Source organism: Macaca mulatta, chromosome 13 (genome assembly GCF_049350105.2).
Source record: "Macaca mulatta isolate MMU2019108-1 chromosome 13, T2T-MMU8v2.0, whole genome shotgun sequence".
NCBI lineage: Eukaryota > Metazoa > Chordata > Mammalia > Primates > Cercopithecidae > Macaca > Macaca mulatta.
In genome coordinates, this window is record NC_133418.1 from 92,653,671 (window position 1) to 92,677,094 (window position 23,424).

The 23,424-nt window shown below is 44.8% G+C and overlaps 1 protein-coding gene across 1 annotated transcript in view; it reads left to right on the forward strand.

Annotated features, from left to right (window-relative positions):
• The first annotated feature begins 8,484 nt into the window (after positions 1-8,484).
• NLRC4 (NLR family CARD domain containing 4) overlaps positions 8,485-23,424 on the forward strand; it is a 41,104-nt gene continuing 26,164 nt past the window's right edge. Inside the window, exons 1-4 of the mRNA XM_015112067.3 lie at positions 8,485-8,634; positions 16,094-16,209; positions 19,696-19,956; positions 20,728-22,722. Coding sequence (XP_014967553.3) covers position 16,209; positions 19,696-19,956; positions 20,728-22,722 — 2,257 coding nt within the window. The 5' untranslated portion in view covers positions 8,485-8,634; positions 16,094-16,208. The remainder of the gene's footprint in view (positions 8,635-16,093; positions 16,210-19,695; positions 19,957-20,727; positions 22,723-23,424) is intronic.

Genomic DNA, 23,424 nt, shown 5'->3' on the forward strand with positions numbered 1-23,424 from the left:
AAATGTTGGGATTATAGGAGTGGGCCATTGTGCTCAGCCCGTGTTCTAAAATCGATCATGGTGATGGATGCGCAACACTGTGAATATACTATAAGCCATTGAGTTGTACACTTTAAATGGATGAGTTGTAAGGTATATGAATTATATCTCAACAAAGCTGTTAAAAAAAACAAGTGAATGACCTTATGCAGAAAGTGAATAACATCCAATCTGCAGTATATTTTAATGACAGTTACTAAAAATTTGAACTGTGGTTTTAACATATTTCTGTTCAAATCTTATTTTTCCACTTTGTTATATTACTCTAGGCAAGTTAATTTCTTTAAGCCTAAGTTACTCCTCTGTAAAGTAGGGGTAATAATTATCTCATAGATGCGAGTTAAATGACATGTGTAAAACCCTTAGAGTGGTTGGCACATAGTAAACAATATGTGTCATGACAAAAACACTCAGCAAATTAGGAACACAAGTTCCTCATTCTAATAAAGGGTATATGTGATAAGCAGAATAATGGCCCGCCAGAGATGTCTACATCCTGAAATCCAGAATCCATGTGTCTTAGTCTGTTTGGGCTGCTATAACAAAATACCATAGACTGGATGGCTTGTAAGCAACAAATTTATTTCTCACAGTTATGAAGGCTGGACGTCTAAGACCAAGGTGCTGGCAAATTTGGTGGCTTATTTCCTGGTTCATAGTTGGCCATCTTGTCGCTATATCCTCACGTGGTGGAAGGGATGAGGGGCTCTCTCAGGCCTTTTTTTTCCAGTCAGGGTGCCTCACTCTGTTGGTCAGACTGGAGTGCAGTGGCACAATCATAGCTCGCTATATCCTCAAACTCCTTGGCTCAAGCAATCCTCCTGCCTCAGCCTCTTGAGTGGCCTAATTTTTAATTTTTATGGGTACACAGTTGGTGTATATATTTATGGGTTACACGTTGGGCCTCTTTTATAAGAGCACTAAGCCCATTTATAAAGGCTTCTCACCCATGACCTAGTCACTTGCCAAAGGCCTTACCTCCTAATATTTTGGGGGTGAGGATCTCAACATACGAATTTTGTAGGGACATAAACATGCAGACCATAGCACTATGAATATGTGTGTTTGTTACATGGCAAAGGGGAATTAAGATTGCAGATGGAATCTTTGCCACATTGGGATAACAGAGGTCTTAAATGGGACACAAAAGGCACAAATCACTTAAAAAAAATGGTGAGGCCCGGCGCGGTGGCTCACGCCTATAATCCCAGCACTTTGGGAGGCCAAAGCGGGTGAATCACTTGAGGTCAGGAGTTCAAGACCAGCCTGGCCAACATGGTGAAACCCCATCTCTACTAAAAATACAAAAAATTAGCTGGTGTGGTGGTGTATGCCTGTAATCCCAGCTACTTGAGATACTGAGCCAGGAGAATCACTTGAAGCTGGGAGGCAGAGGTTGCAGTGAGCCAAGATCATGCCATTTCACTCCAGCCTGGGCAACAAAGCCAGACTCTGTCTCTCTGTCTCTCTCTCTATATATATATATATGAGTAGAATTTCCTCAAAAATTAAAAGTTCTGCTCTTTGAAAGACATTGTTAAGTCAATGAAAAGGCACATCACAAGCTGGAAGAAAATAGTCACAATCCAGGCATCTGATAAATGATGTGTCTCCAGAATACTTCAAGAATCCTTATAACTCAATGTCATTAAAACATGAGCAAAAGATTTGAACAGATGCTTCACAAAGAAGATATTCATTTGGCCAATAAGCACATCAAAGATGCACAGCATCATTAGTCACAAGGGAAATGTAAGTCATAACCGCAATGAGATACCTCTTCAGACTCATTAGTGATTATTTGGGGTGGCGGGATTGTGGGTTATTTTTGTCTTTTCTGTATTTTCAAAGTTTTTGAATTTAACATCTATTACCTTTGTGAATAAAAAGTGTTCTAGGCCAGGCATGGTGGCTCATACCTGTAATACTAGCAGTATGGGAGGCCAGGGTAGTAGGATGGCTTGTGTCCAGGAGTTTGAGACCAGCCTGGGCAACATGGCAAAACCCCGTCTCTACAAAAATAAAAAAAAACATTTTGCTAGGCGTGGTGGTAAGTGCCTGTAGCCTCAGCTACTTGGAAGGCTGAGGTGGAAAAATCACTTGAGCCCAGGGGGTCAAGGCTACAGTGAGCCAAGATCATGCCATTGCACTGCAGCGTGGATGACACAGTGAGACCCTGTCTCAAAAAAAAAAAAGTATTCTAAAAAGGTAAAAGCAGTTGAATGAGTTTCTAATGGTGTAGAACAGCAATCCCCAGCCTTTTTGGCACCAGAGTTTCATGCGAGACAAATTTTCCATTTACCAGTTAGCACCCGGGGCTTGAGGACCCCTGGTGTACAAGTACATCCAATGCTTGCTACGTTTTCTTCTTTGAGCTGTAAAGGTAATTATCTCATTCATTGCATACTTTTGCACAATTAGGTTTTTTAACGCTAGAAAACACTACGTTCACTTTTCAAATATAAATAGGCTAACCCAGGACCACCCTCTTAAAGTGTGGTGAATGAATTATTATTTTATTTTATTTTATTCTTTTGAGATGGAGTCTCACTCAGTTGTCCAGGTTGGCGTGCAGTGGCATGATCTTGGCTTACTACAACCTCTGCAAACTCTGTCTCCCAGGTTCAAGTTATTTTCATGCGTCAGCCTCCCAGGTAGCTGGGTTTCTGGACATGCACCCCCATGCCTGGCTAATTTTTCTTTCTTTCTTTTTTTTTTAGTAGAGACGGGTTTTGCCATGTTGGCTAGGCTAGTCTTGAACTCCTGGCCTCAGGTGACCCACCCTCCTTGGCCTTCCAAAGTGCTGGGATTACAGATGTAAGCCACCACACCCAGCCAGATGAACAATTTTGTTTTGTTTTGTTTGAAACAGAATCTCACTCTGTCACCCAGGCTGGAGTGCAATGTCACGATCTCGGCTCACTGCAACATCTTCCTCCCAGGTTCAAGCGATTCTCATAACTCAGCCTCCTGAGTAGCTGGGATTACAGGCATGCACCATCACGACTGGCTAATTGTTTTGTATTTTTTAGTAGAGGTGGGGTTTCACCACATTGCCAAGGCTGGTCTCAAACTCCTGGCCTCAGGTGATCCGCCCACCTCGGCCTCCCAAAGTGCTGGGATTACAGGCGTCAGCCACCACATCCAGCCAGGATGAATGATTTTAGATACTGTCTAGCAAGCCCTGCTCATTTTTTCCTACCAGGACTACTCTCAATAACCCTGAGTCCATTGACCCAGACATCTAGAGCATCAGTGGATGATGGGGGTACGCCCTCCTGCCTAGCTTCTGGAGGCTTCTCTTTGTAGCATTGAGGAAGTCTGGAATTTTCAGTCCTCTACTAGAGCTGGGAGAAGCAGAGAGAGAGAGAGAGAGCCAATGTGTCAGGCAGGGGTGAAGAACATGCAACCGAAGGCTGAGATGTAGACTGCTGACTTGGAACAAGAGGAGGAGATAGCCATATGTTAGCAACTTGGTAAATGGCTTCTACCTTGGGGATGTTAGTATCATAATCTGGGAAACTGCCGAAATGCTAGAACACAAATGCAAGGAGTGCAAAAAGCATGACGAGATCGAGCGTGGTGGTTCACACCTGTAATCCCAGCGCTTTGGGAGGCTGAGGTGGGCAGCTTGCTTTAGGCCAGGAGTTTGAGACCAGCCTGGCCAACAAGGCAAAAACCCATCTCCACTAAAAATTACAAAAGTTAGCCGGGCATGGTGGTGCATGCCTGTAATCTCAGCTACTCAGAAGGCTGAGGCAGGAGAATCGCTTGAACCTGGGTGATGGAGATTGCAGTGAGCCGAGATTGTGCCACTGCACTCCAGCCTGGGTGACAGAGTTAGACTCTGTCTCAAAAAGAAAGCATGACTAATTCCCCTAAATAAGTAATTTTATGGTCAGGCGCAGTGGCTCATGCCTGTAATCCCAGCACTTTGGGAGGCTGAGGCGGGTGGATCACGAGGTCAGGAGATCAAGATCATCCTGGCTAACATGGTGAAGCCCCCTCTCTACTAAAAATACAAAGAATTAGCCGGGTGTGGTGGCGGGCGCCTGTAGTCCCAGCTACTCGGGAGGCTGAGGCAGGAGAATGGCATGAAGCCGGGAGGTGGAGCTTGCAGTGAGCTGAGATTACGCCACTGTACTCCAGCCTGGGTGACAGAGTGAGACTCCATCTCAAAAAAAAAAAAAGAAGAAGTAATTTTATCATTAATTGACTCCTTGTACATGATATTCATTTGTCGCAGGCATCTGAAACATGTTCCCTCTTCCCTGTGCCATGCCTCCGCAAATATGTGAACACAGTTATCAAACCTCCTTGAAATTCTTTCTTCTTCTTGCCAAATATCTCTAGTTGTTTCAAATGTTAATTTTAGAACAGGATTTCAGACTCCTTGGGAGTGAATCTGTCCTCCAGCATTTAGTTTATTCTACCAAAGCCTCTTTTACATAGAGTATCTGAATTATTAGTCCAATTTTAAGGGGTGAGGATGGGGAATTATATATATTTATATACTTATAAATATTTGTATTTATATACTTACATATAAATATATGTATTTATATAATGTATATAAATATGTATTTATATACGATGTTATATAAATACATATATTTATATATTATATAAATATATAAATACATATTTATATATAACTTATATTTATATGATATATTTACATATATGTATATATAATGTTATATCATGTATAATGTATACTTATATATAAATTCTAATAATATATTATACATAATATAAATATAGATATGGCAGAGGATAATAGGTACAATGTGCTTCTATTCCTAAAGGAAGTAGTCAAGAAGATTTAACCCTCCTGGCCAGGCACTGTGGCTCACACCTGTAATCCCAGCACTTTGAGAGGCCGAGGTGGGCAGATCACCTGAGGTCAGGAGTTTGAGACCAGCCTGGCCAAGATGGTGAAACACCGTCTCTATTAAAAATACAAAAATTAGCCAGGCGTGGTGTTGAACGTCTGTAAGCACAGCTACTTGGGAGGCTGAAGCAGGAGAATGGCGTGAACCTGGGAGGCGGAGGCTGCAGTGAGCCAAGATCACGCCATTGCACTCCAGCCTGGGCGATGAGAGTGAAACTGTCTAAAAAAAAAAAAAAAGTCATGCACAGTGGTGCGCACCTGTAATCCCAGCTACTTGGGAGACTGAGGCAGGAGAATCGTTTAAACCCAGGAGGTGGAGGTTGCAGTGAGCCGAGATTGCGGCCACTGCTCTCCAGCCTGGGCAACAGAGGGAGACTCTGTCTCAAAAAAAAAAAAAAAAAAAAAAATCAACCCCTCTTTATTAAGGCATATTAGGAAGCTGCCAGCCTGATTTGGCCCAGTGACTTCCCTGCCACTAAATATGTAAGCAGAAGACGACTAACAGAATTCCAGAATAATTATTTTTGGAGTTATGAGTTACAGGCCTCTAGAAAGAAAAGTATCGTGACTTTTTCCTTCCCTCCGCATTAAACTGGGAGTGAAAAACATGAGTATCTACAGATGCTTAAAGTCACAGAATAGTTAGTGCCATGTGGCACGTCACAGATGGCATCTGAGCTGATATTCACAACAACCCTGGGGCAAGCTGGGGAACCATCACTGCACTGCTAAGAAGCTGAAGTGGCTTGTATTAATCACAGGGAGGAACCCAGACTTGAACCCAGGTCTCTTTGGCTCCAGAGCTCTGGGCATGTCCACTTTACTACACTCCCAGGATAATAAGGGTTGGGAGAGACTGGGAGGAAGAGCATAAGGGCAGGGGACATAGCTTTTGGAACGCAGGATGCCAAAGTTACTAGTTGATTACCTATTTGAAATGCCCTGAAAACACCTGAATGCAAATCCACTCACAAAGGAAACTGATGAGGCAGTCCGGAAGATGTACTTGAATGAATGTGGATATAATTTTGCTTATTTTACTATGAAATACTACTGTATTAGTCTACTGTGGTTGCTGTAACAAAATATCACAAACCGGGTGGTTTAAAACAACAGAAATTTATTCTCTCACAGTTCTGAGGACCAGAAGTCCAACATCAGTATCATGGGACTGAAATCAAGGTGTCAGCAGGGCCACACTCTTTCTGGGAGCTTTAGGGGAGAATCCACTTATGCCTCTTTCAGCTGCAGGTGGCCACCGGCATCTTTTGGCTCACAGCCATATTACTCGAATCTCTGCATTCATGGTCTTACTGCCTTCTCCTCTTCTATCAGTTTCAAATCTCCCTCTGGCTGTCTCTAACAAGGACCATTATTAAGGGCCCAACTGGATCATCCAGAATTCTCTCCCCATCTTCAGAGCCTTAAATGGATCACATCTGAAAAGACACAATATTTACAGGTCCCAGGGATTAGGACCTGGGATATTTGGGTAGCCATTATTCAGCCTACTACAACCATATTTCTACATTTTCCCTTTTTATTCTATATCACATCATTTATTAGTACAAAAGTAATAGGTGTTTGCTATAGAGAATTAGAATATGCAGGTTGGGCATGGTGGCTCCTGCCTGTAATCCCAGTACTTTAGGAGGCCAACATAGGCAGATCACTGGAGACCAAGAGCTCAAGACCAGCCTGGTCAACATAGCAAAACCCTGTCTTTACTAAAAATACAAAAAATTAGCCATGGTGGTGGCCCATACCTGAAATTGAGAGGCTGAGGCACAAGAATTGCTTGAGCCTGGGAGGTGGAGGTTGCAGTGAGCCAAGATTGAGCCAATGCACTCCACTCCAGCCTGGGCAACAGAACGAGACTCTGTCTCAAAAAAATAAATAAATAGGCTGGGCACGGTGGCTCACGCCTGTAATCCCAGCACTTTGGGAGGCTGAGGCGAGCGGATCATGAGGTCAGGAGATCGAGACCACAGTGAAACCCCGTCTCTACTAAAAAATACAAAAATTAGCCGGGCGCAATGGTGGGCACCTATAGTCCCAGCTACTCGGGAGGCTGAGGCAGGAGAATGGCGTGAACCCAGGAGGCAGAACTTGCAGTGAGCTGAGATCTGGCCACTGCACTCCAGCCTGGGCGACAGAGCGAGACTCTGTCTCAAAAAAAATAAAAATAAATAAATAGATAAAAACAAATAAATAAATAAATAAAATTAGAATATACAGATAAGCCAAAGGAGGAAATATAAAATTGCCTATAATTGTATTCCCCAGCAATAAGCACCATGACTATTTTGGTGGCTGTCTTTGCAGTTTTTTCTCTTGAACATATGTTTATATGTAGGCTTCATTACAATTTAAAAATCTAGCTGATAGGGTAGCCCTCAATCTCACTTCAGAGAAGCCCACCTCACAAGTTAGGAAACACTGACACTGATGCTCCCTTAGAAAACCCAGGATGTAGACATTTATTTGTGGGGAAGCTTTGATATCCCTCTATGGCAGATAGGCTACTGTCAGAATGTTCTTTTTGAAATAAGAAGTTACATAACATAAAGACAGAGGAAAGAGTATGCAAGAGTGTCATCCTCAAGAGAAGTGCAAAGAGATTTCTTCATTCCTCAGCTGAGTATAAGCTGGCCTCCTGGAGTCTGTGAACACAGTGTCCAATGTGAGTGTGCCCTTGTGAGCCCCTGGCTGTTTATACTCCAGAGGGTGTCCCCGTGCATCTTCGGTGGAGTGGACCAAAACTGGTGATCCATTTGCCCTGTGTGACCTTGCCCAGTACCCTGCTGACTGAGAGTACACATCTGCTGGAAGTCCTCTGGGCTTCAAGATGCGGGGGTAAGTATGACCTTGACTGCAGTAGCAATATGCTTTAGCCAACTAAGCTGGCTCATTTCATTTACCGCTCTATCTCCCATGGTTGAGCATTAAAAATACATGTTGGGACTGGGTGAGGTGGCTCACGCCTATAATCCCAGCACTTTGGGAGGCCGAGGCGGGCAGATTATCTGAGTTCAGGAATTTGAGACCAGCCTGGACAACATGGTGAAATCCTGTCTCTACTAAAAATACAAAAATTAGCTGGGCGTGGTGGTGCACGCCTGTAATTTTAGCTACTGGGAGGACTGAGACAGGAGGAACGCTTGAACCTGGGAGGCAGAGGTTGCAGTGAGCTGAGATCGTGCCACTGCACTCCAGCCTGGGTGACAGAACAAGACTCTGTCTCAAAAAAAGAAAGAAAGAAAGAAAGAAAGAGAAAAAAAATACATGTTGGATGTTCAAAAGACTTTGTTTCATTTTAAGGCATAGAATAAATAACTGAACAGCAATAGAATTCCTATGTTGTGAACAAACAGGAAACAAATGAGCAATTCCTTTCTTGAGGGAATTTCTAGCTCTTGCATCCTTAACTCTGAAGTCCTACTTCTTCCCCGGCTACACCCATCTTTCCTTTCTGAACTGGTAGTACTTGTGTCCAAACCACTCTTATTGTGCTTTGGAAAAAAAAAAAGGAACTGCTCAGCAGTTCTCCTCTCTGTGCACTCTCCTTTCACAGAACAAGAAGGCATCTGGTCTACAAGAACTCAAGACCTCACTGAAACGGAAAGCAAATACAAAGAAACTTTATTTTAAAAACGTGTCTTGGTCCCCCCAAGAAGAGGGCAATTGGATTGCTCAGCCAGGTACTGTGGATAGAGAGAAAGGGATTTTTAAGGTCTGGGACCCAAATATTAAAACCTGGGTTTACATTCATTTAAAGCTTGTGTCTGGGACGTACAAAAGCCTTAACATTGACGAGTGTGATTTGCATGACTGGCGGGATTTCCTGCTGAGAAACTTTTAGGGGTGGTTAATTGGGTCTGCTGGGGTTTCATCAGGTTCAAGGGGTACATGTACCCCCTTGGACTACTGTGAGATGGAAAGGACTTTGAAAACACTTTTTGGCATTACAGAAAGGAAACTCACCCTTTTGTTTTGTTTTGTTTTGTTTTTGAGACGGAGTCTTGCTCTGTCACCCAGGCTGGAGTGTAGTGGTGTGATCTCAGCTCACTACAACCTCTGCCTCCTGGGTTCAAGCAATTCTCCTGCCTCAGCCTCCCGAGTAGCTGGGATTACAGGCACCCGTCACCGTGCCCTGGCTAATTTTTGTATTTTTAGTAGAGACAGGGTTTCACCATGTTGGCCAGGCTGGTCTCAAACTCCTGACCTCGTGATCTGCCCACTTCGGCCTCCCAAAGTGCTGGGATTACACGTGTGAGCCACCGCGCCCGGCCAGGAAACTCACTCTTGTTGCTAAGACTGTTGTTAGAATCACAGATGATCAAAGCTGAAAGGAACCAGGTAGACTACTTAGTCCATCCAATCTCCCGAGTTACTGATGAGAAACCTGGTATTTGGAGACAGAAGTGAAAGAAATCACCCTTTACGGGACACCTATTTCGTGATAGGGTCTTTACATACATTATCTCAGTTGATCCTTGCAGCCTGGCTTTGAGAGGTGGAAAATGTGGTAGAGAGGAGTTAAATGTCCTGCCCTACATCACACTGCTAATTGTCTACAAAACTAGGATAGAACCAGTTAGCACACTTCTTAACAGTTCACACACTTCTATAATACTAGTCATATTAATTTGTTTAAAATACCACAGACTGCGTGGCTTAAACAACAGAAATTTGTATTCTCACAGTTCTGGAGGCTGGAAGTCCAAGATCAAGGTGTCAGCAGGGTTAGCTTCTCCCCACACCTCTCTCCTTGGCCTTTTCTCTCTGTATGCACATTCTGGCATCTCCCTTTGTGTGTCCCAATTTCCTCTTCTCATCACAGCCTCTTTTCAGCTTAATGACCTCTTTAAAGGCCCTGTCTCCAAATACAGTCACATTCTGAAGTTCAGGGCTTCAACATATGGATTTGGGGGAAGCCCAGTTCAGCACATAACACTATTATTAACATGTGAGATTGCTGAAGCCTATTAAAGACCTGAGAACATTCTAGTCTAGAGCCTTTTCACTAGAAAGGAAGACAGATAACACCCACTGACCACCTTTATCACAACTACTTTCATGTTTAATCTTCACAACAGTCCAAGGAGGTGGATATTAAAGCAAGATTTGGAAAGACTAAGTAACATGTCTAGGGATACTTACCTCATAAGCTTCAGAGTGAGGATTTGAATTCAGATCTGCAATGCCAAAGCACACACATTTTCCATTTCCGTGTGCTTCCTGTCTGCTCCTAATTATATGTACTCTTTCCCTTATTTTATCCGTGAGGTGTGGGAATGACCCCATAGACGTGGGTTATATTGGTCCAGAGAAACTTCAGTTCTTTGAGGAGCTCATGTAACCATTTGTAAGAAACTGCTAATTTTAGAATTAGTTCTAAATACTATTTTCCAGCCAGGCACAGTGGCTCATGCCTGTAATCCCAGCACTTTGGGAGGCCGAGGCGGGCAGATTGCCTGAGCTCAGGAGTTCATGACTAGCCTGGGCAACATGGTGAAACCCCGTCACTACTAAAATACAAAAAATTAGTCAGCCATATTGGCATACGCCTGTAGTCCCAGCTACTCGCGGGGCTGAGGCAGGAGAATCGCTTGAACCTGGGAGGTGGAGGTTGCAGTGAGCTGAGAGCGTGCCACTGCACTCCAGCTTGAGAGACAGAGTGAGACTCCATCTTTCTCTCTCCTCTCTCTCTCCTTCTCTCTCTCTTTCTCTGTGTGTGTGTATATATATATGTTATATATATTATATATATTATTTTCCAATGTACAAATGTGGGGAAAGGACTTCTTCCACCCAATTCAGTTATTCACTGGACAGCTTGTGGGGAGGGGTTGCAAGGCCATAGCTACATTCCAGGGGAGTACACAGGTTGCAGTCCTATTCTTTTTTTTTTTTTTTTTTCTGAGACGGAGTCTCTCTCTGTCACCCAGGCTGGAGTGCCATGGTGCTATTTTGGCTCACTGAAACCTCCACCTCCTGGGTTCAAGCAACTCTCCTGTCCCAGCCTCCCCAGCAGCTGCGATTACAGGTGTGTACCTCCACGCCTGGCTAATTTCTTGTATTTTTAGCAGAGACGGGGTTTCACCATGTTGGCCAGGCTGGTCTCAAACTCCTGACTTCAGGTGATCTGCCCTCCTTGGCCTCCCAAAGTGCTGAGATTACAAGCATGAACCCCCATGCCTGGTCCACAGCCCTGTTCTGTATGCCAGTGGGTAACTGAGAAAAATTACATGAGCTTCAGTGTATGGGTTGATTTTGTTCTTGAGAGCAATTAAAAACTTTATACTTTTTAGCTCCTTCCTCTATCTTCTTCCTCTTTTTCTACTCTTACTTAAACTTTGACCCAGTCAGGGATGGTTTGATTCTTCCCAAACCCACCCCTTTTTGGGGAAGTAGAAAGGGAGAGAAGAATCTATAGTTGCTGCTATTCACTGAGTCCTTCTGGTGTGCCAGTCACTACTACCACTACGCGTGTCAGTGGTAAAGCTGTAGTTTGAACACAATCCTGACACCAAAATGTGCCCTTGCTTATGCTCCTGAGCTGCCCCCATTTCTTTTCTTTCTTTCTTTTTTTTTTCTTTTTCTTTTTTCTTTTTTTGAGACAGAGTCTCCCTCTATCACCAGACGGAGTGCAGTGGCGCAATCTCGGCTCACTGCAACCTCCACCTCCCAGGTTCAAGTGATTCTCTTGCCTCAGCCTCCCGAATAGCTGGGAGTACAGGCGCCCGCCACCACGCCTGGCTAATGTTTTGTATTTTTAGTAGAGACGGGGTTTCACCATGTTGGCCAGGATGGTCTCAATCTCTTGACCTCATGATCCACCTGCCTTGGCCTCCCAAAGTGCTGGGATTATAGGCGAGAGCCACCACACCTGGCTGCTCCAATTTCAATGACAATTTTTTTATATTGTTAATGAATTAGTTTTAACATAAAAGGGAAATTTTATTTTCTGAAAACAGATATGCTTTTGAAGCAGCATCATTGTCTGGGGCAAATATCCCATGTTCGTTGTCTCACACCAAGTGAATCGAGGACATAGACACACAAAAAGAGAGTTTGAGAGTGGAGTTCCAGAGTGGAAGTTTAGGCCGGTCACAGTGGCTCACACCTGTAATCCCAGCACTTTGGGAGGCCGATGGGGGCGGATCACGAGGTCAGGAGTAGAGACCATTCTGGCCAACATGGTGAAACCCAGTCTCTACTAAAAATACAAAAATTAGCTGGGTAAGGAGGCATGCACTTGTAATCCCAGCTATTCGGGAGGCTTAGACAAGAGAATCGCTTGAACCCAGGTGGCAGAGGTTGCAGTGAGCTGAGGTCGCACCACTGCACTCCAGCCTGCCTATAGAAGAGTGCAAAGCAACATCACCAGCAGCAGCAGTAGCTGTGATAGCTATAAGCTCTATGATCACAGCTATTAAAGTAAATATGAATCTCTTTGATCTATTAAGTATTCCTTTTAGTACTTCAGTGATAATATGTATGAAGGGAGAGGCCTCCCAAGTTCTATTGAGGGAAACAGGTATCCAGACTCCTTCTCGGATCCTTACCAGTAAAATGTTATTATCTTTATTAAAGGTAATAAAAAAGAAAGAAAGAAAGAAAGTGGAGGTTTAATAGGGGAAAGAAAGAGAAAAGAGAATAGCTCTCTCTCCTGCAGAGAGAGAGGGGAACCTGAGTGAGAGGTTTTGTTGAGAGAGAGGGGAACCTGAGTGAGAGGTTTTGTTGTGAAATGCATGTTTTTTTGTTTTGTTTTGTTTTGTTTTTGTTTTTTTTTTGTTTTGTTTTGAGACAGAATCTCGCTCTGTTGCCCAGGCTGGAGTGTGGTTGCACCGTCTTTGCTCAGTGAGCTCTGCCTCCCAGGTTCAAGCAATTCTCCTGCCTCAGCCTCCTAAGTAGCTGGCATTACAGGTGCCCACCACTGCACCCGGCTAATTTTTGTAGTTTTTAGTAAAGACGGGGTTTCACCGTGTTAGCCAGGATGGTCTCAATCTCTTGACCTCGTAATCCGCCCGCCTAGGCCTCCCAAAGTGCTGGGATTACAGGCGTGAACCATCGCGCCCGGCCAATACATTGTAGTATTTTATACAGTAGAGTACTACTAAGCAATGAAATGTTATAAACTACTTATACTACAAGCAACAGCATGACTTACACAGACATTGTGTGGAATGAAAGGAGTAGCACATGCTGTATGATTCCGTTTATGTGAAGTTCTTCAACAGGCTAAACTAATTTATGGTTTAAAAAAATCAGAATAGAGATTGCCTGTGAGGGTACGGTGGAGACGGAATTTGACTGGGAAGGGGCATGGGATACTTTCCAAGGAGAGGGCAGTGTTTTCTGTCTTGATAGGTGTTTGAAGTAGAAGCATTTTTCAGCTCATCAAAGGGTACAGTTAAGATCTGTGCTTTCACTGTAGGTGAATTTTTCCTAAGAAAGAATAATAAAGAATAAAGAATAATAAAGAATAATAAACCAGCATTGAATTCTACTTAATTATATGGACATAGAAATGTGCTAACATCTGCAACTTACATAGATTGATAAATGGATAGAGGGATGGATTTTCTCTATGTGTGAAAATGTTCATAATAAAATGTTAGGGTAATGACCAGACACGGTGGTTCACGCTTGTGATCCCAGCATTTTGGGAGACTGAGGCAGGCAGATCACTTTAGCCCAGGAGTTTGAGACCAGCCTGGACAACACGGCAAGCCTCTGTCTCAAAAAAAAAAAAAAAAAAAAAAGAAAGAAAAAAAATGAGCCAGGCATAGTAGCACACACCTGTGGTCCCAGTTACTCAGGAGGCTGAAGTGGGAGGATCACCTGAGCCCAGAAGGTTAAGGATGCCGTGAGCCATGATCAGGCCACTGCACTCCAGCCCGGGTGACAGAGTGAGACCCTGTCTCAAAAAAAGAGTTTTAATGTTAGGATAACATGAGTTCCCATGCCAATTCCATTCACATGAGTTCCCAAGCCAACTCCATTCACATACCCCAATCCCACTCACATAGCTCCCGTTTTGTTTCTCCCCACCCAGTGATTCTAGTTCTCTTCCCCACTTCCTGTCTGCCCTCTCATGCTGCCTTTAATTCAGACTTCGCATCTTCATCCTGACGCAGGGGGTCGTGTATGTGTGTATGAGGAGCCGGGGTAGATCATCTAACTTGGTCTCAGAGGCTTCTGGGCCCCTGCTTCTCAGAGTGTGTGGAGGGGAAAGGGAGAAAGGAAGTTGCTTTTCAAACCATCTAGGAGGATGAAATGACAGGACCATACCAGGAAGATGAAATCCGTTTCTTAAAACATCACTTTAAACATGCTCCTCATAGCATAATCTCTCCCAGTTGCTCATAGGATAAAGAACAAATGCCTCATCTTGGCATACAAGGCTTTCCATAGCTTTTCCCCTTTGTACCCTGGAAGCATAACTCCTTTTTTCTGTCTCCTCAATTACTCATACTGATAGGGAACCGGGTCAGGGAAGTGCAGGGAAGAGAAGGGCGGGTCCCAGAAGGGCGGGTCCCTGGCAAGGGCTCCACCCCCAGGCCTGTGCCCACGAACCTAGGTGAGGACAGGCACTCCTGCCTTGGAGCTCAAATGTTGCATTTCCCAAGACCACCCTGGCCTGCCACACCGTCATCCTATGCGTATAAAAATCCCAGAGACCCTGGCAGGCAGATACACAAGCAGCTGGACGTCGAGAGGAACACATCGGCGGAAGAAGATACAAGCAGCTGGACGTCGCGAGGACATTGAAGGGCGAATGCTGGCGGAAGAGCACACAACAGACACCGGCAAGCCAGCAGGGCATCCGCCAGAGGAAGGACGCGGAGTTTGGCCGGGAGTGTTGGAGAAGAGTCGGTGGCAGTCTGACTCCAGGGAAAAACCATCTCCCTTCTGGCTACCCCATCTGCTGAGAGCTTCTTCCAGTCAATAAAACCTTGCACTCTTTCTCCAAGACCACGTGTGATCCAATTCCTCCGGTACACCAAGGCAAGAACCCCAAGGCAAGAACCCCGGAACACAGAAAACCCTCTGTCCTTGCAATAAGGCAGGGGTCTAATTGAGCTAACACAAGCCGCCTACGGACAGCTAAACCGAAAGAGCACCCTGTAACACACACCCACTGGGGCTTCAGGAGCTGTAAACATTCACCACTAGACACTGCCGTGGGATTGGAACCCCACAGCCTGCCCATCTGTATGCTCCCCTAGAGGTCTGAGCAGCGGGCACTGAAGAAGCAAGCCACACCCCCATCGCACGCCCTGCGAAGGAGACAAGAGAACTTTCCCCCTTTCCATACTCCCCGGTCTCATCCTCTCACCTGCAAGGCGTTTTACATCCTCACCTCCACCTCCACCCCAACCCAACTACCTCGCCTCATCTTACTTATCCTTTTTTTTTTTTTTTTTTTTTCCTTTTTGAGGCACAGTCTGTTTTTTCCTTTTTGAGGCACAGTCTCGCTCCGTCTGCCAGGCTGGAGTGCAGTGGCACCATCTCGGCTAACTGCAACCTCCGTCTCCCGGGCTTAAATGATTCGCCTGCCTCAGCCTCCCGAATAGCTGGGATTACAGGCGTGTGCCACCAGGCCCAGCTAACTTTTGTATTTTTAGTAGAGATGGGGATTCACCGTGTTGGTCAGGCTGGTCTCGAACTCCTTACCTCAGGTGATCCGCCTGCCTTGACCTCCCACAGCACCCGGCCCTACTTATCCTTTAAGACCAGCTTCATGTGCTGTCTCCTCCATGAAAACTTCCTCCCTGGATGATTCCAGTCCATATACTCTTTCTTGGAAATACCGGAGAGAATGTACCCTCTGCACCATTCATATTGACACTTATACCATCTTTTGACATTTAATTCCAAGTTGCCTTCTTGGCTCTGAACAGCAGAAATGAGAAGAAACTTTGAAGAGAAGGGCAAAGTTCCAGTTGAACACAGTTTAGAGCTCTAGGCCAGGAGTCCAGACCCCTGGGTTCTCTTTAGGGCTTGGCCATGAATAGCCAGTGGCTTTGAGCAAGTTTTTATCTGGTTTGAGTCACCATTTTCTTATCTATGAAAAGCAGGGAATTACTTAGTTAATTGCACCGGCCCCTCTGCTTGATAGTCTCTGGTTCTGTTTTGTTTGTTTTACAGAATGAAGAGTAGTTTTATAGAAAAAAGAGGACAATATTGGGATCACCTTTGACCTGTCCATTTGGAAATATTTTCTATTGAGTTATAGAAAGGTGGGAAGCTTTCATTTAGAACAAGTAAGTATATGAGAAATAACATCTGCCTGGTTATACAGTCTGCTACCAAATACTGGTGATGTTGAATGGAAAATCAATTCATGGCTTCCTCTGACCAGTCGTATGTGGAATTACCGATAAATATTCTTCTGTTGTTTTAGGAATTCAGTTGCAAATATGGTAACCTGTGATAAAAGACAGAACCACAGACAGAATAGGACTTACACAAAGAGTGACCAGGTGTATGTTTTAAAGTGTTCTCATCACCTGTTCAGCCAGACAGCAGAGAGCTACACACATCAAGCTCATTGTGAAGAAACATGGTGTAGATCTAAGTGGCAACCAAAATGTAGCTCTTTCCACTTCAACGACTGGGTGTAGACCTGCGCTGTCTAGTATATTAGTAGTAGCCACTAGCCCCCTGTAGCTATTTAAAGGTGAATTTAAATAAAATTTAAACTTCAGTTGCACAGTCACTGTAGCCAGATTTCAAGTACTCAGTAGTCAGATATGACTAATGACTACCATATTGTATAATGCGGATATAGAACATGTTCATTATCACAGAACATTCTATTGAAAGGCATTGGTCTAGACAAAGAGATATTCTGAAAAGAATGAATAATGAATTAATAAATGAGCAGCATTTTTTCCACCTAATTACTTGATAAGGAAGGAGTATGATGGTCTACATACAAGGATATATAACATAGTACAATAATACCTTACTGTTTTGTATATATAGATATATATATCTCTATATTTTTTTATTTTTTTGTGAGACAGACTCTCGCTCTGTAGCCCAGGCTGGAGTGCAGTGGTGTGATCTCGGCTCACTGCAACCTCCACCTCCTGGGTTCAAGCAATGCTCCTGCCTCAGCCTCCTGAGTAGCTGGGACCACAGGCGCGTGCCACCATGCCCAGCTAATTTTTTGTATTTTTAGTAAGGGCGAGGTTTCACCATATTAGCCAGGCTGGTCTCGATCTCCTGACCTCGTGATCCACCCGCCTTGGCCTCCCAAAGTGCTGGGATTACAGGCGTGAGCTACCACGCCCAGCCACTTTTCCAATTTTGAGACATTTTTGTGTATGAGAGTTATGTGACTTATTCAATATAATGAGTCTTTTAAATAGAATCTTTTAAATAACGTGTCTTCATTTTATAGGTGAAGAAATGTAGTCTTAGGAAGGCTAGGCTGTGAACTTGTATATGTGGGTCTCTAAGCCTTTCTGAGGCTTGCTTTCTTTTTTTTTTTTTTTTCAAGACGGAGTTTTGCTCTTGTTGCCCAGGCTGGACTGCAATGGCGCGATCTCGGCTCACCGCAACCTCCACCTCCCAGGTTCAAGCGATTCGCCTGCCTCAGCCTCCCAAGTAGCTGGGATTACAGGCATGCGCCACCATGCCTGGCTAATTTTGTATTTTTAGTAGAGACAGGGTTTCTCCATGTTGGTCAGGCTAGTCTTGAACTCCCGACCTCAGATAATCCGCCCACCTCAACCTTCCAAAGTGCTGAGATTACAGGCATGAGTCACCGCATCCAGCTAAGGCTGTATTTCTTTAGCTCTAAACTGAAGATCACAACGGGACACAGACTTAGAGGTTACTTCCATAGGGATGATGTAGAAGCTAGAGAACAGATGAGACCCCAGAAGGAAAGAGATGGGACTGTCTTGCAGGACATGTAGACAAGGAATATTCTGGCTGAGGTCAGCAGTAGAGCTCTGCAATGGTGAGAAAGGACAGCTGGGATGGGGTCCTGGTGCTTGGAGTGATTGATGGTGCATTTCAGGCCAGAGAGGTTCTGGGGTCTTTGAGAGAAGCACATTCCCTCTCTGATCAGTCAACACAGGTTTGAAAGCCAGGAGCGGCCAGGCACGGTGGCTCATGCCTGTAATCCCAACACTTTGGGAGGCTGAGGCGGGCAGATCAACTGAGGTCGGGAGTTTGAGACCAGCCTGACCAACATAGAGAAATCTCATCTCTACTAAAAATACAAAATTAGCTTGGCGTGGTGGCACATGCCTGTAATCCCAGCTACTTGGGAGACTGTGGCAGAAGAATCACTTGAACCCAGGAGGCGGAGGTTGTGGTGAGCTGAGATCGCACTTATACTCCAGCCTGGGCAATAAGAGCGAAACTTCATCAAAAAAACAAAAACAAAACAAAACAAAAAAACCCAGAAGCAGCCTAGCCCAGGAAGAAATCTAGTGCAGACGGTGTCTGAGAGTTAAAAACCAGGAAGACATTTCTCCAAGCTGTCACAAACATAGCATGGGCACAGTGGGCACAGTGCCTGGGTACAGTGTGGTCTGCCTTTCAGAATTAGACATTGCAGAGTCAGACACAAAAAGGACACAACTATCCTCAAGGCCAGGCGGGAGAGCTTACATTGGATAAAAATCAATGTTTTGATGTGATACTCTTCAGAAAAGACCAAAGTCTGTGAGAGATAAAATGTGCTCTTCCTTTGTAGGGTGACACCTGAATAAAGGCTAAAAATAGTAGCTATCATATATTGAGTTATAACTTTGTACGAGATACTATACATGAATTCTTGTAACAACTTCCTAAGTTAAATACTGTTCTCCACACCATTGTACGGATGAGGAATCCCTGGTGTGCTGGAGCTGGTTCTTACTGTGATGTGAAACCTGATTATTGAATTTTCAGGATTTTGTTAGCCAGCTGACATACACTGTTAGCTTGAAATAGGCCATGGTAGGAATATTTATACCACAGGGATTGGTGAATGCTACAAATTAGGGCCTTTACTCCTAGAAGGCCAGTTTGTGAAACCATTTAGCAGCACATAACTTTTTTTGTTGTTGTTGAGATGGAGTTTTGCTCTTGTTGCCCAGGCTGGAGTGCAATGGTGCAATCTCGGCTCACTGCAACCTCCACCTCCCAGGTTCAAGCGATTCTCCTGCCTCAGCCTCCCGAGTAGCTGAGACTACAGGCATGCACCACCACACCTGGCTAATTTTGCATTTTTAGTAGAGACAGGGTTTCTCCATGTGGTCAGGCTGGTCTCAAACTCCTGACCTCTGGTGATCCACCCGCCTCGGCCTCCCAAAGTGCTGGAATTACAGGTGTGAGCCACCGTGCCCAGCCAGCAGCACAGAATTGAAATAGACTCAAAGAGGCTTAGTGACTTGCCAAAGTCACACAGATGGTAGCAAGTGGCAGATCCTAGGCCAGTGCTGTTATTCTAAAGCCAACGGTCTTACCACTACGACCTCAATGGGGACTGTTTTATATCGGAGGGACAAGATAACTCACCTTACTTCATCACCAAAGCAAAACCATCTTGCTCATCAATGACTCTGGGGTTAGAACTGCTTTGCAGAGCATTTCTTAAAGGCCTGGAATTCAAGCATTTGGCATCTCCATAACTCAGGAGATGCCCACAGGAAAAAAATGCATGGCCCTAATGCTCTGGAGACAGATGCTGACATGCACATTATATATAAACAAATAAATATATATATTTCTTCCCATCTCCTCAGTGAATTTCATAAAGGACAATATCCGAGCCCTTATTCAAAGAATGGGAATGACTGTTGTAAAGCAAATTACAGATGACCTATTTGCATGGAATGTTCTGAATTACGAAGAAGTATGCAACATTTGCTGCGAGAAGGTGGAGCAGGATGCTGCGAGAGGGATCATTCACATGATTTTGAAAAAGGGTTCAGAGGCCTGTAACCTCTTTCTTAAATCCCTTGAGGAATGGAACTATCCTCTATTTCAGGACTTGAATGGACAAAGTAAGTATCATTTAGTTTTGCAGATGGCAGAGCCTCTGCTTTTCCTCCTCTTCATATCACCTGGCAATGGCCTTTGATTCCTGCTAAAGAAAAGCTTAGATGATTTTAGGAAAAATTCATAGTAGATCAATTGATGGTGAAGCCAAACAACCCCAGGGCCAGGGAATAAATGACTGAGTATAGTGTCACTGCAAGATAAAACAGGACAATGAGTGTACTAGTTAAGCTGCCAATGCAGCAGTGGTTCTCAGCGTTCCCTGCTTGGATGAGATCTACCTATGGGAGAGAGGCCCAGCTGACTACCTACCATGTCCAGGCCTCCTGGTAAAGACAGCCTGACTGACACAAGAGCACAATTCTATTTTTCATGAAATATGAATTCAGTTTTTATTTTTTTAAATTAGTAAATAAGGTCATGACAGATTTTACTTAGAGTGAAGGCCTAATATGCTGACAGTTACCCCAACCATCTTTCTCCGCCAAATTCTTTACTTTCCTTAACCCATACACAAGCTCCTCCCTGTTCCAACCAGCTGCTATAAGATTTGGTTGTGGAAAGGAGGAAACAGAAAGCAAAAAGGGGAGTGGGGTAAAGGATGCCGGGGAAAGGGGGAGCAGACAGGACCCTTTGTGCCTGCTCGGAACTGGGAAAGGACATTACGTTCACCAATGGCAGATTCTCAGCCTCACCCCCTCGTTCATCCTCCTGAACACTAGGTTTTGAGGAGACACAGAATTGGGTCCTCTTTAACATCACCTCTTCTCTAATAGGTCTTTTCTATCAGATATCAGAAGGAGACTTGGACGATTTGGCTCAGGATTTAAAGGGCTGGTACCATACCCCATCTTTTCTGAACTTCTATCCCCTTGGTGAAGATATTGACATTATTTTTAGCCTCAAAAGCACCTTCACAGAACCTGTCCTGTGGAGGAAGGACCAACACCATCACTGCGTGGAGCAGCTGACCCTGAACGGCCTCCTGCAGGCTCTTCAGAGCCCCTGCATCATTGAAGGGGAATCTGGCAAAGGGAAGTCCACTCTGCTGCAGCGAATTGCCATGCTCTGGGGCTCCGGAAAGTGCGAGGCTCTGACCAAGTTCAAATTCGTCTTCTTCATCCGTCTCAGCAGGGCCCAGGGCGGACTTTTTGAAACCCTCTGTGATCAGGTCTTGGATATACCAGACACACTCAGGAAGCAGACATTCATGGCCATGCTGCTGAAGCTACGGCAGAGGGTTCTTTTTCTTCTTGATGGCTACAATGAATTCAAGCCCCAGAACTGCCCAGAAATCGAAGCCCTGATAAAGGAAAACCACCGCTTCAAGAACATGGTCATCGTGACCACCACCACTGAGTGCCTGAGGCACATACGGCAGTTTGGTGCCCTGATTGCTGAGGTGGGGGATATGACAGAAGACAGCGCGCAGGCTCTCATCCGAGAAGTGCTGATCGAGGAGCTTGCTGAAGGCTTGTTGCTCCAAATTCAGAAATCCAGGTGCTTGAGGAATCTCATGAAGACCCCTCTCTTTGTGGTCATCACTTGTGCAATCCAGATGGGTGAAAGTGAGTTCCACTCTCACACACAAACAACACTGTTCCATACCTTCTATGATCTGTTGATACAGAAAAACAAACACAAACATAAAGGTGTGACTGCAAGTGACTTCATTCGGAGCCTGGACCACTGTGGAGACCTAGCTCTGGAGGGTGTGTTCTCCCACAAGTTTGATTTCAAACTGGAGGATGTGTCCAGCGTGAATGAGGAAGTCCTGCTGACAACTGGGCTCCTCTGTAAATATACGGCTCAAAGGTTCAAGCCAAAGTATAAATTCTTTCACAAGTCATTCCAGGAGTACACAGCAGGACGAAGACTCAGCAGTTTATTGACGTCTCATGAGCCAGAGGAGGTGACCAAGGGGAATGGTTACTTGCAGAAAATGGTTTCCATTTCGGACATTACATCCACGTATAGCAGCCTGCTCCGGTACACCTGTGGGTCATCTGTGGAAGCCACCAGGGCTGTTATGAAGCACCTCGCAGCAGTGTATCAACATGGCTGCCTTCTCGGGCTTTCCATCACCAAGAGGCCTCTCTGGAGACAGGAATCTTTGCAAAGTGTGAAAAACACCACTGAGCAAGAAATTCTGAAAGCCATAAACATCAATTCCTTTGTAGAGTGTGGCATCCATTTATATCATGAGAGTACATCCAAATCAGCCCTCAGCCAAGAATTTGAAGCTTTCTTTCAAGGTAAAAGCTTATATATCAACTCAGAGAACATCCCCGATTACTTATTTGACTTCTTTGAACACTTGCCCAATTGTGCAAGCGCTCTGGACTTCATTAAACTGGACTTCTATGGGGGAGCTATGGCTTCATGGGACAAGGCAGCAGAAGACACAGGCACAATCCACATGGAAGAGGCCCCAGAAACCTACATTCCCAGCAGGGCTGTATCTTTGTTCTTCAACTGGAAGCAGGAATTCAGGACTCTGGAGGTCACACTCTGGGATTTCAGCAAGTTGAATAAGAAAGATATCAAGTATCTGGGAAAAATATTCAGCTCTGCCACAAGCCTCAGGCTGCAAATAAAGAGATGTGCTGGTGTGGCTGGAAGCCTCGGTTTGGTCCTGAGTACCTGTAAGAACATTTATTCTCTCATGCTGGAAGCCAGTCCCCTCACCATAGAAGATGAGCAGCATATCACGTCGGTAACAAACCTGAAAACCTTGAGTATTCACGACCTACAGAATCAACGGCTGCCAGGTATTGTAAATATCAGTGGTTTGTGCTATGTTCACTTAAAAAAAAAATAGTGTATAAATTTGGAAAAGGAGAGAGGAGACTTTATTTCTTCTAAAGGGTTACAGCCTGCAAGTTGGCCATCCCGCAGGCTGGGAAACATGCCTCTAACCAAGACCACAGACAGGCACCTCGAAGGAGGGGTTGGGGTAGACGCTTTATGTTGAATGGGTTGGCTAAACATACATATTCAACAGATTACAGGAGGAGCTATGAATATTCCTGAAGGTGGTCTTGACGCATGCCTATTGAATAAACATGCATGTAACATACAACCCAAGTTCACTTTGGGGTGGAGATTTAGCATTTAAATCAAGCTTATCCAACCTGCAGCCCGTGGACTGCACGTGGCCCAAGACAGCTTTGAATGTGGCCCAGAACAAATTCATAAACCTTTTTTTTTTTTTTTTTTTTTTTTGAGACAGAGTCTCGCTCTGTCGCCTAGGCTGGAGTGCAGTGGCCGGATCTCAGCTCACTGCAAGCTCCGCCTCCCGGGTTTACGCCATTATCCTGCCTCAGCCTCCCAAGTAGCTGGGACTACAGGCGCCCACCACCTCGCCCGGCTAGTTTTTTGTATTTTTTAGTAGAGACGGGGTTTCACCATGTTAGCCAGGATGGTCTCGATCTCCTGACCTCGTGATCTGCCCGTCTTGGCTTCCCAAAGTG